At 45.5% G+C, this 16,341-nt stretch overlaps 1 protein-coding gene across 1 annotated transcript in view; it reads left to right on the forward strand.

Annotated features, from left to right (window-relative positions):
- Nucleotides 1–16,341, forward strand: part of hpse2 (heparanase 2) — a 305,633-nt gene that overhangs the window by 203,623 nt on the left and 85,669 nt on the right. The window contains exon 8 of the mRNA XM_060842506.1: nt 8,455–8,561. Within this exon, the coding sequence (XP_060698489.1) occupies nt 8,455–8,561 (107 nt within the window). The remainder of the gene's footprint in view (nt 1–8,454; nt 8,562–16,341) is intronic.

Genomic DNA, 16,341 nt, shown 5'->3' on the forward strand with positions numbered 1-16,341 from the left:
TTTACAAAGTCACTCAATCCTTCGGGAGATTAAAAAAACTCTCCCTGTCTCTGTCTTGAAAGGGTAACCTGGAAACTTTAAGCAGTGTACCCCTAGTTCTGGAGTCAATCACAACAGGAAACATCCTTTCCATGTCCCCCTTGTCGTTCAGGGTCTTATTTCCTTCAACCTAGTCACCCCCCTCACTTTTGTAAACTCCAATGGAAATAAGCCCAGTCTGTTCAGTCTTTCATCATAAGACAACCTCCCCCCCTCCTGCCCTCTCATTACAAGAAGCTGCATAAAACTCTGGTCAAACCACATTTAGAACATGGAATATTACAGCTCAGGACAGAGCCATCGGCCCTCGATGTTGCACCAGCCTGAGGAACTAATCTGATACCCATCTATCCTACACTATTCCATTTTCATCCATATGTTTATCCAATGATCATTTAAATGCCCTTAAAGTTGGTGAGTCTACAACTGTAGCAGGCAGCGCATTCCACGCCCCTATCATTCTCTGAGTAAAGAAACTACCTCTGACATCTGTCCTATATGAATCCTCCCTCAATTTAAAGCTGTGTCCCCTCGTGCTAGCTATCACCATTCAAGGAAAAAGGCTCTCACTGTCCACCCTATCTAATCCTCTGATCATCTTGTATGCCCCTATTAAGTCACTTCTTAACCTTCTTCTCTCTAATGGAAACAACCTCAAGAACCTCAGCCTTTCCTTGTAAGACCTCCCCTCCATACCAGGCAACATCCTAGTAAATCTCCTCTGCACCCTATCCAATACTTCCACATCCTTCCGACAATGACCAAAACTGTATGCAATAATCCAATGTAGCCACACAGAGTTTTGTACAGCTGCAGCATGACCTCATGGTTCTGAAACTCAATCTCTCTACTAATAAAAGCTAACACACCACACGCCTTCTTAACAACCCTATCAACCTGGGTGGCAACTTTCAGGGATCTATGTCCATGGACACTGAGATCTCTCTGCTCATCCACACTACCAAGAATCTTACCATTAACCCAGAATTCTGTATTCCTGTTACTCCTTCCAAAGTGAATCACCTCACACTTTTCCACATTAAACTCCATTTGCCTCCTCTCAGCCCAGCTCTGCAGCTTATCTATGTCCCTTTATAACATACAGTTATAGTCTATAACTCCACTGACCTTAGTGTCATCCACAAACTTACTAACCCATCTTCTACGCCCTTATCCAGGTCATGTTTATAAATGATAAACAGCAGTGGCCCCAAAACAGATCCTTGTGGTGCACCACTGATAACTGAACTCCAGGATGAACATTTCCCATCAACCACCATCCTGTGCCTTCTTACAGCGAATCAATTTCTGATCCAAACTGTTAAATCACCCTCAACCCCATGCTCCTTATTTTCTGCAATATTTGGAATATTGTGAACAGTTTTGGGCTCCGTATCCAAAGAAAGCTGTGCTAGGCTTGGAGGGAATCCAGAGGAGATTCACAAGAATGATCTTAGGAAAGAAGGGGAGTGGGTGAGGACTCTGGCTCTGTATTTGACGCGTTTAGTTGGCTGGGGGGGGGGGGGGAGGGGGAGTGGGAGGGGGAGGCAGGATCTGACTGAAATGTACAGAAAAGTGAAAGGCCTGGATACAGTGGATGTGAGAAGATATTGCCACCTGTAGGAGAAAGTAGGTCATGGGGACACAGCCTCAGATGAAGGAATGACCCTTTCGGACTGAGATGAGGAAGAATTTGTTCAGCCAGAGGGCGGTGACTCTGTGGAACTCATTGCCTCAGAGGACTGTGGTGACCAAGTCGTTGAGTGCTTTTAAGACAGAGATAGATACGTTCTTGATTCATAAGGGGATCAAAGGTTATGTGGAGAAGACAGGAAGATGAGGTTGTGAAACATTTCAGTTATGATTGAATGGCAGAGCAGATTCAATGGGCTGAATGGCCTAATTCTGCTGTCTTATGGTCTTACTAGACCTTGGGACTTGTCAGCCTGCAGCTCCCTTAATTTGCTCAGAACTGCTTCCTGAGGGATTGTAGTTTCACCAAATTCCTTCCTGCCTTCCTGATCTACAGCCTTTCTTAGAATGGTCTTTGATTGCTCTCTATAGAGAAGAGAAAAGCGTATCATTTGTTCAACTGTCATTTCCTATCATCTATTAAGTCTTCATTCACAGCCTTTAATGCACCTACATGCCCATCATTTAAAATAAATCAGGGAGTACTGGAGAAACTGTAATACATTTTTAGATTAGATTCCCTACAGTGTAGAGAATCTACAAGTCCACACCAACCCTCTGAAGAGTAACCCACCCAGACCTATTCCCCTACTGTATATTTACCCCTGACTAATGCCCACAACCTACCAATTTCTGAACACTATGGGCAATGGCTTATTCACCTAACCTGCACATCTTTGGACTGTGGGAGGAAACCCACGCAGACATGGGGAAAATGCGCAAACTCCACACTGACAGTCATCCAAGGCTGGTATCGAACCTGGATCTCTGGCGCTGTGAGGCAGCAGTGCTAACCACTGAGCCACCATTCCACTGGCAGCATCTATGTAGAGAGAAATAGAGTTAATATTTCAGGTCCAGTATGACCCCACTTTGGAACTCTGTGCACAGCAGAACACACATTACTCTTTTCCTTTTTAAATACCTCTTCGCTATCCATTTTTAAGGACTCGACAATAAGGAAAAAACTGTTGTGTGTTGGGGCAGTGGTTAGAGGATGACAGGTTTTAGATGTTGTAAGGTTGTCATGGAAGGAGAGGGGTGAGGGTGTTGCACAGATTTTAAGTGCCGACAAGGAACAGACAGATAATGGGGCAGTGAATCTTATTGTCAACGGGAAAGAGGAAGAAAGAATGATGGGAAGAGAACACAAGACAGGACCTGTCAGGCGCTGGTGAAATTTGGTAGGATGGCCCACTCGAGCTCAACAGCTCAACCATGAACAGAAACAGAAAATGCTGGAGAAGCTGAGCAGGTCTTGCAGCACTTGTAGAGATAAATCAGAGTTAATGTTTCCGCTTGAGTGACCCTTCCTCAGAACTGATGGCAACTAAGAAAAATCAGTTTATATGCAGAAGGTAGTGTGGGTGGATGGGCTAAGGAGTAAACAATAGGTGGGGATAGAGCCCAAAGAGATAGAAGAGCAGTTGAGCAGGCAAAGGATGGGTAACGATCTGGCTAGGAGGGTGGATAGCTGTTAATAGGGACTGTTAGGGCCTACAGTGGGTTGTATGAAATGGCAGACTATGTGATAACAATTCCTATGTGTGGGAATTGGGGTAAGGACATGGGAGAGCTCAAGCCCTGAAGTTATTGAACTCAATATTGAGACCGAAGGGCTCCAGGGTCCCCAAACGGGAAATGAGGTGCTGTTCCTCCAACTTGTGCTGAGCTTCATTGGAGCACTGCTCCAATCTATGATGAGCCGTGTTTCAAAGAAAACATTTAATGACTGCCACAAATTAACGTGAGAGTAGGTTATAAAAGGGACGGGGATCACATGAGTATGGCAAGCCCACTGCTCCATGACGTACAAATGCATTGCTCCTAAAAACTTGTGTGTGTTCAAAATTTGCAAGGCTCCCTTCAGTGGTGCCTGCTAAGTTTTTATAGAAGTTAGGGAGTTTCAGAAACAAATTTACAACTGCCTAAGAATTTAGTGGGATGGCTTTGACAGTTTGCTTTCTGAAAACAGAAGGATCCCTTGTTCTTAACAGTTACTACAGGATATTGGATGTAACAGACATCTCCTGCTGTGGCTAAGAATGTAATCGTAAGAGAAACAGTCAAAATAAGTTGATGTGTGACTAGCTCAATGTGGTTGTTTTTAAAAGCTGAACAGCATGCACTGGCTGTTTAGTGACTCAAGAGACTTTGAGCACGCCTTCCACTGAATCAAAACAAATGGCATCTCGGTTCCTAATCACTGAGCTTCTGGTCAGTTCTTACTCACTCCTCATTTTGTTTTCCTAACCTGTACTCAACGAAAGACATCTACAACCCGCTGTCTCTGTGTGCTGCATGCCCCTTATATCAAGGTAGTCTGTGGAAACACATATAGATATTGTAGCATCCCGCTGGTGGGTGGTTTGCTCACGTCAGGGTTGCTACTTCAGAGTCTGTGAGTTTCAGGAAGTGAGTCTCAGGGCAGCACAGTGTCTCAGTGGTTAGCACTGCTGCCTCACAGTACCAGGCACCTGGGTTTGATTCCAGCCTTGGGAAACTGGCTGTGTGGAGTTTGCACATTCTCTATGTGTCTGTGCAGGTTTCCTCCCACAATCCAAAGATGTGCAGGTTAGGTGAATTGGCATGCTAAATTGCCCATAGTGTTCAGGGATGTGTAGGTTAGAGGTAAATGCAGAATAATAGGGAAAGTGTCAGGGTGGGATAATCTTCAGAGGGTCAGTGTGGACTTGTTGGAATGATGGGCTGTTTCCACGCTGGAGGGGATTCTCTGTATGATTTCGGGTGCCGGTGTTGGACTGGGGTGGACAAAGTTAAAAATCACACAACACCAGGTTATAGTCCAATAGGTTTATTTGGAAGCACTAGCTTTTGAAGCACTGTTCAGCCACCTGATGAAGGAGGAGTGATTCCAAATAAATCTGTTGGATTATAACTAGGGGTTGTGTGATTTTTAACAATCTCAGGAAGGAGAGACTGAGAGAGAACAGCAGTCCCAACAATTTCAAAGTCCTGGTGATGGATACCAGGGGAGGTGGGGAAGAGGGTGAGGGGGGAACAAGGGTAGTTGGGGTGTTGGGAAATTAAAGAAAGGGAAAATGCGCTTGGCTTCAATTTCTCTGCGCAAGTTTTACTCACAGCAATCTGGATACCATATTGCAATCACCATACTTACTGGAGGATGTTACACATTGGAAGCAGTTCAGAGAAGGTTTATGAGACATACCTGGAATGAGGGTATTGCCTGATGAGGATAGACTAAGCCTGTATTCTCTGGAGTTTAGCGGTGCCAGAAGTGATTTAATTGAAATTGTGACGTGGAGGTGTGGGTGTTGAACTGGAATGGACAAAGTTAACAATCACACAACATCAGATTATAGCCCAAGAGGTTTATTTGGAAGCACTAGCTTTCGGAGCGCTGCTCTGTCAGGAGCAACCACCTGACGAAGGAGCAGTGCTCTGAAAGTTAGTGTTTCTAAATAAACCTGTTGGGCTATAACCTGGTTTTTGGGGATTTTTAACTGATTGAAATTGAGGGGACCTGGCCAGGTGGATTTTGAAAGGATGTTCCTCATGTGGGAGAATCCAAAACTGGGGGTCACAGTTTAACAATAAGGGGTCACCCAGTTAAGGCAGAGATGAGGAAACATTGCTTTCTCTCAGAGGTTTGTAAGTCCCCTCCTTAAAAGGCTGTGAATCTTTCAATATTTGTAAGGCACAGGTTGATAGTTTCTTGATTTCAAAGGGACTGAAAGATTATCAGGAGTATGTAGGCATGTGGAGTTGAAATTAAAATCAGATCAGCCATGATTTTAATGAATGATGGAACAGGGTTAAGGGGCTGAATAGCCTTCTCTTGTTCCTTGTTCATGTGTCTGTATGTTGACAAAGCCCAGCATCGGAATTCAGCTTGAAAGAGAGAAATGGAATTGGCCAGGTTTTGATTGCTATCCAATGATACCTGCTGACAGTATACACTTGTAGGCAGCAAGGCGAAAGTGGGTACTGCAGATGCTGGAGATCAGAATCAAGATTAGAGTGGTGCTGGAAAAGCACAGCAGGTCAGGCAGCATCCGAGGAAGCAGGAAAATCGACATGTCGGGCCAAAGCCCTTCATCAGGAATCAGACATGGGTCGTGTTCCCATGTATCTGCTGCCCTTGTCCTTCTAGATGGGAGTGGTCGTGGGTTTGGAAGGTGTTGTCTAAGATCATTGGTGAATTTCTGCAGTGATTTTTATACCTAGTACACACTGATGATACTGAGTGTCGGTGATGGAAGGAATGGATGCTTATGGATGTGGTGCCAATCAAGCAGGGGCTGCTTTGTCCAAGATGGTGAGAGTGTGTTGCTGGAAAAGCACAGCACGTCAGGCAGCATCCGAGGAGCAGGAGAATCAACGTTTCAGGCTGGAGCTGGATTTTCCTGCTCCTTGGATGCTGCCTGACCTGCTGTGCTTTTCCAGCAACACACTCTCAGCTCTGATCTCCAGCAGCTGCAGACCTCACTGACTATTTGTCCAAGTTGGTGTCAAGCTTCTTGAGTGTTGGTGAAGCCTTACTTAGGTAATCAGGGCATATTCCATCACACTCCTGACTTGTGCCTTGTAGATGATCTGCTCCAGGGAGTCAGGAGGTGAGTTACCCGTTGCTGGATTCCTGGCCTCTGACTTGCTCTGTAGCCACCGTGTTTATAGGTCTAGTCCAGTTCAGCTTCTGATCAATGGTCCTCCCAGGATGTTTATAGTGGTGATTCAGTGATGGTTAGTCCATTGAATATCAATGGCCAAGAGTTAGAATCTCTTATTGGAGATGTTCATTGCCTGGCACGGATATTATTTGCCACTGGTGAGCTCTAACCTGGATACTGCGTTGCTCCTGCTGCATTTGGACATGGATTGCTAAGGAGTTGTGCACAGCATTGTATAACAGTCAGCAAACATCCCCACTTTGGACATTGTGATAGTGTCGTGTCCAGGATAAAATGTCCAATCAGGGATGCAATACCAGCATTGTTTTTAGAACCTTAAGACTGGACGAGAAAGTTGAAGCCAGGTCACCGTTCTCATCATGACTGTGCTGACAGACAGTTCAGTGAGCTACAATAAAATCACATTGACATTGTCATCAAAATTGGCGTAAGACCATGACAGGTAGAAGATGAAGGCTGTGTCTCCTCTCATGGCTGCTCTGACATTCAGTGAGACTGTTGGCAATCAACATTGACCCTGCTTGCTCACTTGCTCCATGTATCACCCGATTCCCTTTTGGCTCTGAACACGTGGTGGCTCAGTGGTTAGCACTGCTGCCTCGCAGCACCAAGGACCCAGGTTTGATTCCAGCCTCGGGTGACTGTGTGGAGTTTACACATTCTCCCCGTGTCTGCGTGGGTTTCCTCCAGGTGCTCCAGTTTCCTCCCACACCCCAAAGATGTGCAGGCCAGGTGAATTGGCCATGCTAAGTTGCCCATAGTGATAAGTGCATGAGTGGGTCTGGGTGGGTTACTTTTTGGAGGGTCGGTGTGGACTAGTTGGGCCGAAGGTCCTGTTTCCGCACTGTAGGGTACCTAAAAAGGCAATAACGGAGCAAGCATTCGCATCTGCTGTGGTGGGGATTTCTGAATTTTTGCAATACTTTGATCGAAGAAATATCTGCCAGCCATAATCCCAAATCTCCACTGCCCTGAGACAGTGAAGTCCAGTTCTCGATCCTTCAGCCGAAAGGATGAATCTCCATGAGACTACCCTGCCAAACCTTTTCAGAGTTTTATATATTTCAAGGAGGTGACCTTTCATTCTCCTGACCTCCAGAGAATACAGGGCCATGCTGCTCAATTTGTCCTTATTAGACAATCCTTGTACCCGTACTTTCTAAGGATGATAGTGAGAGAGTAGCGTCCAATATATTATTGATATGCCGTCACGGTGCTAAGTGTACTTTGACTTGTAGTATTCTCCAAACACTGAAATATTTGAGCATTATAACTGAAGCATTATTTTCAGTGAGGTTGTTGCATGTTTGTTCAGACAGAATTTCCATCCATACCGGGAGCATGGGGCCTATTGGTATTATCACGAGGCTATTAACCTGGAGGCCCAAGAAATGTTCTGAGGGGCAAGGTGTGAATGCTGCTCTGGTAGATCTTGAGTTCAATGTAAATCTGGAATTAAACATCTAATGATAGCCATGAAACTGTTGTTTGGGCAAGATCTCATTGGGTTCATGAATAGCCTTCAGGGAAGAAACTGCCATCCTTTCCTTGTCTGGCATACACATGACTCCAGACCCATGAGCTTACCTGCTCTCTGCCCAGTAGGTGATAAATGTTGATTCAAGATTAGAGTGGTGCTGGAAAAGCACAGCAGGTCAGGCAGCATCCGAGAACAGGAAAATCAACGTTTCGGGCAAAAGCCCTTCATCAGGTGATAAATGTTGGCCAGGCCAGAGACAGTGACATCCCATCAATGAACTTAAGAAATAGAATAGCCCATCCATCCTCTTAAGCTAGCATTTGCCTTTCACTAAGATCAAATTGCGACCTCAGATCTACATTTTCCACCGGTCCCAATAATGTCTGACTCCCTTGTCATTTGCAATGAGTTACCAAAGTAAGTAAATTGTCAGAACTGTGACATGCTCAGTCAAAGAGAGCTGGGTGATGCCAACCCATCTGCTGCAGGATACAGCCGATTCATCTCCATTGTTCAATGTTTGTAGCACCTGCTCCTTTTAATGTGTCAAATATCCTTTCCGTCCCCCAGGTGGTGAACTCTCATGCACCAGGGAAGAAGGTGTGGCTTGGGGGAGTAGGGCCAGCATGGGCTGGAGGAACTACCAACCTTTCGGACACGTACGCAGCAGGGTTTCTGTAAGTATCGTGTGAGAGCACTGAAATGTATTAACCAGGGATTGTTGTGTGTAGGCATTAATCGGATAAGTATCCTCAAATACTGTGCCAAAGGTGTGATTGTGAAGGACAATGGGCAGTATTTATTGCAAGAAGTACAGAAATCTAATTTCATAAACAAACCCCAATTGCAATCTTATCCACCAAAACAGAATTCTAACTACTTCATGTTCTACAGACACAATACAACCATTTAGCCCACCAGGTTTAGATTGACACCATCCTGCTCCCAATTAACTTTTTCTAGTGGTCCAACCAGTCCACTCCAACCCTGTGGCTAAACTAATCCATCCCACCTTGGGCCCATTACCCTCCAAGCTTTTCCTATTCAAGAACTCAACCAAATGTCTTTCAAACGTTGTAACTGTGAACGTTTCCATCACTTTCTCTGGAAGTTCATTCCACACATGAATCATTCTCTGTGTAAAAAAATTGCCTGTCATGTCCTTTTTAAACCTTTCTCCCCTGACCTCAAAAATGTGCTCCTTAGTCTTGAAATCCCCCACCCCAGGGAAAAGACCTTGTCTATTTACCCTAACCATGCCCCTCGTGATTTTATAAACCTCTATAAGGTCACTCCTCAATCTCCTATGCTCCAGTGAAAGCCTATCCATCCTTTCCTTATAACTCAAACTCTCCATTCCCAGAAACATCCTAGTAAATCTTTTCTGAACCCTCTCCAGTTTTGTAATATGCTTTCTCTGTTTCCAAGTTGTGTAACTCTATGACTCTATCTCATCCCTCTATCCCTCAAATGCATCTCAGCTATCCCAAACCCATCCTAACTACTCCCTGTGAAAGCGAATTTCGGGTAAGGTGATGGCCCACTGTTAATCCAGAGACCCGGGTACTGCTCTGTGGGCCTGGGTTTAACTCCCTCCATGGCAGATGGTGGAATTTGAAATCAGTGGAAGTTGGAAATAAGAGTATAATGATGACCGTTATCGGGGGCAAAACCCATCTGGTTTGCTAATCTCCTTTTGGGAAGGAAGTCTGACTTAGATGTGACTCCGGACTCACACCAATGTGTTTGACCTTGCTCAGTGGGCAATGAGGGATGGGTAATAAATGCTGGCCTAGCCAGTGATGCTAACATCCTGTGAATGTATTCAAGAACCTCCCTGGTGTTCCCTGAGGGAATTAATAAAGTCTAAGAATTGAGGTTTCTGAGGCCTGCTCTCTCTACACTATCAGGACTATACACAAACATAGGGGTGTGGAGTGGGAGTAGGTCACTTGGCCTCTCTAATCCAGCCAAGCCCTGAGGAGGCTTCCTAGCAAAGTTGATAAAGTATAACAAAGATAATGGTGCAGGAGACAGGTAAATCTGAAGACTAGGTGGGGGGAACATTGTTAAGGTGAGAGTGTACACAGAGGGTGGTTCGTTTGTGGAATGAATTTCATAGAACAGAGAACATTACAGCTCAGTACAGGCCCTTCAGCCCTCGATGCTGCGCCAACCTGTCGAACCAATCTGAAGCCATCTAACCTACACTATTCCATTCTTGTCCATATGTCTATCCAATGACCATTTAAATGCCCTTAAAGTTGGCGAATCTACTACTGTTGTAATTGTATCCATATCCACCACTTCCTGAGGATACGTGGGTTAACTTACAACATTTAAAAGGCATTTAGATGGATACATGAAGAGGAAAGGTTTGGAGGGATATGGGCCAAGTGAAGGCAGGTGGGAATATGGTCATCATGGACTGGTTGGACGAAAGGGTCTGTTTCTGTGCTGTATGACTCTGTGACTCCATGTGGCCAAATCTGGTGCTGATTAATAAAATGTATTTGGAAAACTGGAGGTTTGGAAGAGGAATTGGTGTCAGATCACTGGGATTATCCCCTGACGAGAACATAGTATTTGCCCTGACAAGAACATGGTAGGTTAACAGTCTGAAAGATGTCAACAGGATTTGATGGAGGTTTTTCATCAGCCAGAGTAATTCTGTGAAATTATTATCCCATAACCCATGAGAGTCTGTATTTTATCATTTTTTAAAATTGTTCTTTCATGTAAAGGCAATGCCTGTATAGACCGTACGAACATAAGACATAGGAGCAGATATTAGGCCATTCAGCCCATTGAGTCTGCTCCACCATTCAATCATGGCTGATAAGTTTCTCAACCCCATTCTCCCACTTTCTCCCCGTAACCCTTGATCCCCTTGATACTCAAGAACCTATCTATTTCCGTCTTAAATATACTCAATGACCTGGCCTCCACAACCTTCTGTGGCAGTGAATTCCATAGATTCCACACTCTCTGGCTGAAGATATTTCTCCTTATCTCCGTTCTAAAGGGTCTTCCCTTTACTCTAAGGCTGTGCCCTCAGGTCCTAGTCTCTCATACCAATGAAAACACCTTCCCAACATCTATTCTGTCCAGGCCGTTCAGTATTCTGTAAGTTTCAATCAGATCCCCCCCTCATCCTTCTAAACTCTAGCGAGTTTAAACCCAGAATCCTCAAACGTTCTTCATATGTTAAGCTTTTCATTCCCGGGGTCATTCTCGCACAACCCCTGCAGACCATGGGACTGCTCTCTCATTACAGAGAGCGATGACTGGTGCTGGTTTGACCTCAGAGTCACTGTGCCTCAGGTGAGGGGAGAGGTTGAGAACAGTACAATAATGATCACTGTTGGAAGAAACCTATCTAAAATAGATGTGGAGAGCGGATACTTCCTCTTTGTGGGACATTCTGGGATGTGAGGTCATAGCCTTAGGATAACAGGTAGCAAATTTAAAACAGAGTTGAGGAGAAACTACTTCTCCCAAAGGGTTGTGAATCTGGAATTTGGTACCTCAAATTGCAGTAGATGGTGGGGCAGTGAGTAAATATAAGGAAGAGTTAGACAGATATTTAATTGGTAATAGGTTATGGGGAGTCAACATGAAAGTGGGGATGAGGAGCATATCAGCCATGATCCAATGGCGGAGCAGACTTGAGGGGCCGAATGGCCTAATTTTGTTTCTATATCTTATGAACTTATTGTTCACTGTAACCCTTTAGATAAGGTAACTGCAGTCCTTACCTGGCCTGACCCACATCAATGCGGTTGGCTCTTTAATGCACTCAGAGAGGGTGCAGAAATTGAGCTGATGCTGCACTGTAATCCAACTCACTGAGCTAAGCAACCGCCTACTTTCATATGGCATGTTATTGTATGGGATAGCATTTCATTCTCAGTCTCTGTGGTGTGGGGTGCAGGGACAGGCTGGTGGGTAACTCTGACCAGCAGTAACCACATTAACATTGCCCTCAGCACTTGTTGAGGAAGGTCACTGTCAGAGAGTGTTGTGATTGCACCTGAAGCCGAATTGGGTGTCCAGGTTGCTGAAGGAAATTAAAAGGTAGATAAGCAAGAGGCTGGCAGAACACAGCAAGCTAGGCATCACCAGGAGATGGAGAAATCAGCTTTTCACTGTGCCTCGGTCCACGTGACAATAACTTCAATTCAATTCAACATCTCAGGTGTAACCATTCTTCAGGACGGAGGGTGGGTGTGGGAGGAGCTGGAGATAAAGGAGGAGGTGCGGGCAGGGTGGTGAAGTGGGGATTGGTGAAGACAGGTAGAGGGCGCGACCTGATTGGTCAATGGGAGGAATGAATCTGGTTGGTGGCAGGGAGAAAGGGTCAATGAGAGGAATGGAAAGGAGAGGGAGGAGCTGGGAAGAGAGTCAGGGATGGGAAGGGAGGTTATTTGAAATTGGAGAACTCAATGTTGATGATGGAGAATTGTCCATAGTGTCCACGACAGAATCATAGAATCTCTACAGAGTGGAAACAGGCCAGTTGGCCCAACAAGTCCATACCAGCCCTCCAAAGAGTATCCCACCCAGACCAATTCCCAAACCCAGGGGTTGGGCGTTCGGGGGGTGGGGTGGGTTCAAGGGATGGGGGTCAGGAGGTGGGGGTGGGGTTCAGGGGTGGGGTGCATTCTGGGATTGGGGTACTCGTGTAGGTTTTAGGGTGTAGGGGGGTTTGGGGGTGAGGGGTTTCTTGGGGGGTTCAGTGGATGGGGGAATTTGGAGGGTTTGGGGGCAGTGGTGATGTGTTTGGGGTTGGGGGGGTTTGGTGGGTTGAGGTGTTCAGTGGGATGGGGTGGGTTTGGGGGGTGTGGGGGTGGGGTGGGTGAGAGTCATGGACTGAGGCAGAGTGTGTTGATCCCGTGAGAGAAAGTCAGCACAGAGAAGGGCTTGGCACTTGCCCTTATAGGGTTCGGAAGTTCACACTGACCTTCCTGCATCACGCCACACCCTGCTTCACCTTGGACTCGGCACTGATGCAGCGTGCACTCTGTGCCCACACTGGCCCCACAGGGAGTCACTGAAAACAACATACGCTGGACATCACATCAGGTCAGAAAGCGTCCATGGAGAGAGAGCAGGCAAACGTTCCCAGTCTAGATGTTAGTCAGAGCTGAAGTGAAGTGTGGAAGGGATGGCATTTATGGAATAGTGTTGGAGGGGGGAGGGGGTGAATTGGGTAGTGCTGGGGGAGAAAGGATGATGATAGATCACATTAAGAGATCAGAAGGTGAGAATGGCTGAACAATGGTGTGTCTAACTGCTAGTTTGGAAAAAAACAGACAGTCCTAGTGGAGTGGGTAGAGGAGAGAGAGGACATGATGACAGAGGATAGAACAAGTAAAGGGAAGAAATGGAAAAAGGTTCACCATTTGAAGGTGTTGAACTCAGTTTTAAGACCAGAATACTGTAAGGTGCCTAGTCTGAAGATGAAATGCTGTTCTTCCAGTTTGTGCTGTGATTCACTGGAACACTGAAGCCTGCCGACGACAGACACATGGGGCTTGTGAGCAGGATGCTGGGTTAAAATGAACGGCTATGCAGCTGGAAGAGGGAGTGCCCTGCTTTCCAGCACCATGTGCCAGTCCGGGAATTGGATAGCAAGCTTCTTATTCCTTTCCTCTGGCCATGTGTTTGAGAATAACATGAACATGATGCACGTTTCACATAGAACAGTCCAGCACAGTAATTGTAACAAAATCAGCTGGGTGGACCTCATAGAATGTGAGTTACCTGATTGGGGCTGTTAACCTGGTTCAATCGGGGAGCCCTGGCTGACAGGTATAAACAGGAGCTTTTTTTATTATTCATTTGTGGGACGTGGGAGTTGCTGGTTGGCCAGCATTGATAGCCCAGCCCTATTTGCCCTTTGAGAGAGTAGGGGTGAGCTGCCTTCTTGAATCGCTGCAGTCCACCTGTGTGGGTTGACCCCCAATGCCAGTAGGGAGGGAATTCCAGGATTTTGACCCAATGACTGTGAAGGAATGTCGATAATCATGGTGGTGAGTGGCTTGGAGGGGAACTTGCAGGTGATGGTATTCTAGATGGAAATGGTTGTGGGTTTGGAAAATGCTGACTGAGGATCTTTAGCGAATTTCTGCAGTGCATCTTGTAGATAGTACACACTGCTGCTACTGAACGCTGGTGGTGGAGGGGGTGAATGTTTGTAGATGTGGTGCCAATCAAGTGGCAGCTTTGTCCTGGATGGTGTCAAGCTTCTTGAGTGTTGTTGGTGCTGCACCCATCCAGGCAAGTGAGTATTCCATCACACTCCTGACTTGTGGCTTGTGTTATGGACTAGGCCAGTCCACTCAAAACATTTTTAAACAGGTAGCTCAGACATAACTTTGCAATTTGTTCCAGTAAGTGTACTGGAACAGTGGAAATTACCCAGAGTAAGTTAGCTCGGTTGACTATTAGGTTTTAAAACAGACAAAAATTTATTCACACATTACACAATGGAACACATTGAAAGAACAGAATAAAGAACCCCTACAGAACTTAGTCTATCCAAACTAGAATTAATTATGCTGTTCCAAATATACACAACAGTCCCAATAAGCAAACTCCCTTTAAAAACCAAAATAAATGGAACACATGCTTACAGGTTGAGGTTGAAGGGCAGAAAGAGAGAGAGAGAGTTTCCACACAGCTCCCTGTTGAACTCCTCACCAGTTCAGGACTCTATTCCTACCCGTGCAATTGTCCGTCTCAAGATCTCCTAATAATTGCTATCGTATCTGCTTCACCCACCTTTCCTGACAACGTGTTCCAGGCACCTCTGCGTAAAACATTTACCTCGCACATCTCCTTTAAGCTTTCCTCCTCTCACCTGAAACCCAGCTGGATTACTCCTGGTGCTATGAGCTAGTGAGGGCAGGACTAGGGGGATAGAGCAGGGGGATAGGTTTTATATAGCTCTATCAGGTCACCCCTCAGCCTCTGGTGATCTAGCGAAAACAATCCAAGTTTGTCCAACCTCTCCTTATATTTAATACACTCAATCCAGGCATCATCCTGGTAAATCTCTTCAGACCCTGTCCAACGCCTTCACATTCTTTCTATAGTGCAGCGATCAGAACCGCACACAGTACTCCAAAAGTGACCTGACCAAAGTCTTATACAGCTGCCGTATGACTTGCTACTTTCTATATTCAATGCCCGACTGATGAAGGCAAGCATGCAGTATGCCTTCTTGACCACCTTACCCAATGGTGATGTCACTTCCAGGGAGCTATGGACCTGGACCCCAGGATCCCTCTGTATATCAATGCTCTTAAAGGTTTAGCTATTTACTATATACTTGCATTTGACCTCCCAAAATGCGTCACCTCACACTTTTCTGGATTAAACTCCATCTACCATTACTTCCAGCCAACATTGGAACTGATGGACCTCACAGAATAGGAGTTCCCTGATTTGGGGCTGTTAACCTGGTCCAATCACGGAGCCCCACTTATTCCAACAGACTTGTATCCTACTGTATTGTTGTGATATCCTTTCTCACTGTCCACAACTCCAACAATTTTCATACTATGTGCAAACTAACTAATCAGACCGCACCATTTTCATTCAAACCATTTATTTATGCAGAGGAACCTTGATTATCCGGCATTCAGTTATCTGAATATCGGATTATCCGGCAAGATCGTAAAGTCTCGATGCTTGGCTGAACTATGTTCTCTGGCATTCAATTATCCGGAATTCGATTAACTGAATTAAATACTCCCCAGATAATCGAGGTTCCTCTGTATTACAAACAACAGAACACAGATCCTTCTGGATAAACACTGGTCAGAGCCCTCCAGTCCTCCACAACTACTCTCTGTCCTCTAGGACCAAACCAATTTTGTATCCAACTTGCCAACTCACTATGGATTCAGACAATTTTGTCTTCTGGACCAACCTACCATGAGGAACTTGTCAAATGTTACAGTAATGTCAAGGTAGGCAATATCCGACCGTCGGGTAAAAAATGAGGTCTGCAGATGCTGGAGATCACAGCTGAAAATGTGTTGCTGGTTAAAGCACAGCAGGTTAGGCAGCATCCAAGGAATAGGAAATTCGACGTTTCGGGCATAAGCCATCCGACCGTCATCAATTATCTTTCTCACTTCCGCAAAAAACTCAATCAAATTTGTGAGGCAAGACCTCCCCCACATAAAGTCGTGCTGACTGTCCTGAATAAATCCAGTCTTGCAAGTCAATGGACAGGAGCACAATATAAGGGCTAGCTCCCAGCTCGCTGTTATGCGTTGGACTTTAAACATCGGACAATCTCTATACAGGCAAACATTTCCTTCTCTGCAGCTACTCAATGCCTGAGAAAGGTAACCAGGAGCCTGGATGATAATTAATGCAGTGAAGAATCACTGTGTGGGAGAGTGCTGAAACTGTTTACAAGAAATATTCCAGGAATGAGGA

This window comes from Hemiscyllium ocellatum, chromosome 22 (assembly GCF_020745735.1).
Source record: "Hemiscyllium ocellatum isolate sHemOce1 chromosome 22, sHemOce1.pat.X.cur, whole genome shotgun sequence".
Taxonomy (NCBI): Eukaryota; Metazoa; Chordata; class Chondrichthyes; order Orectolobiformes; family Hemiscylliidae; genus Hemiscyllium; species Hemiscyllium ocellatum.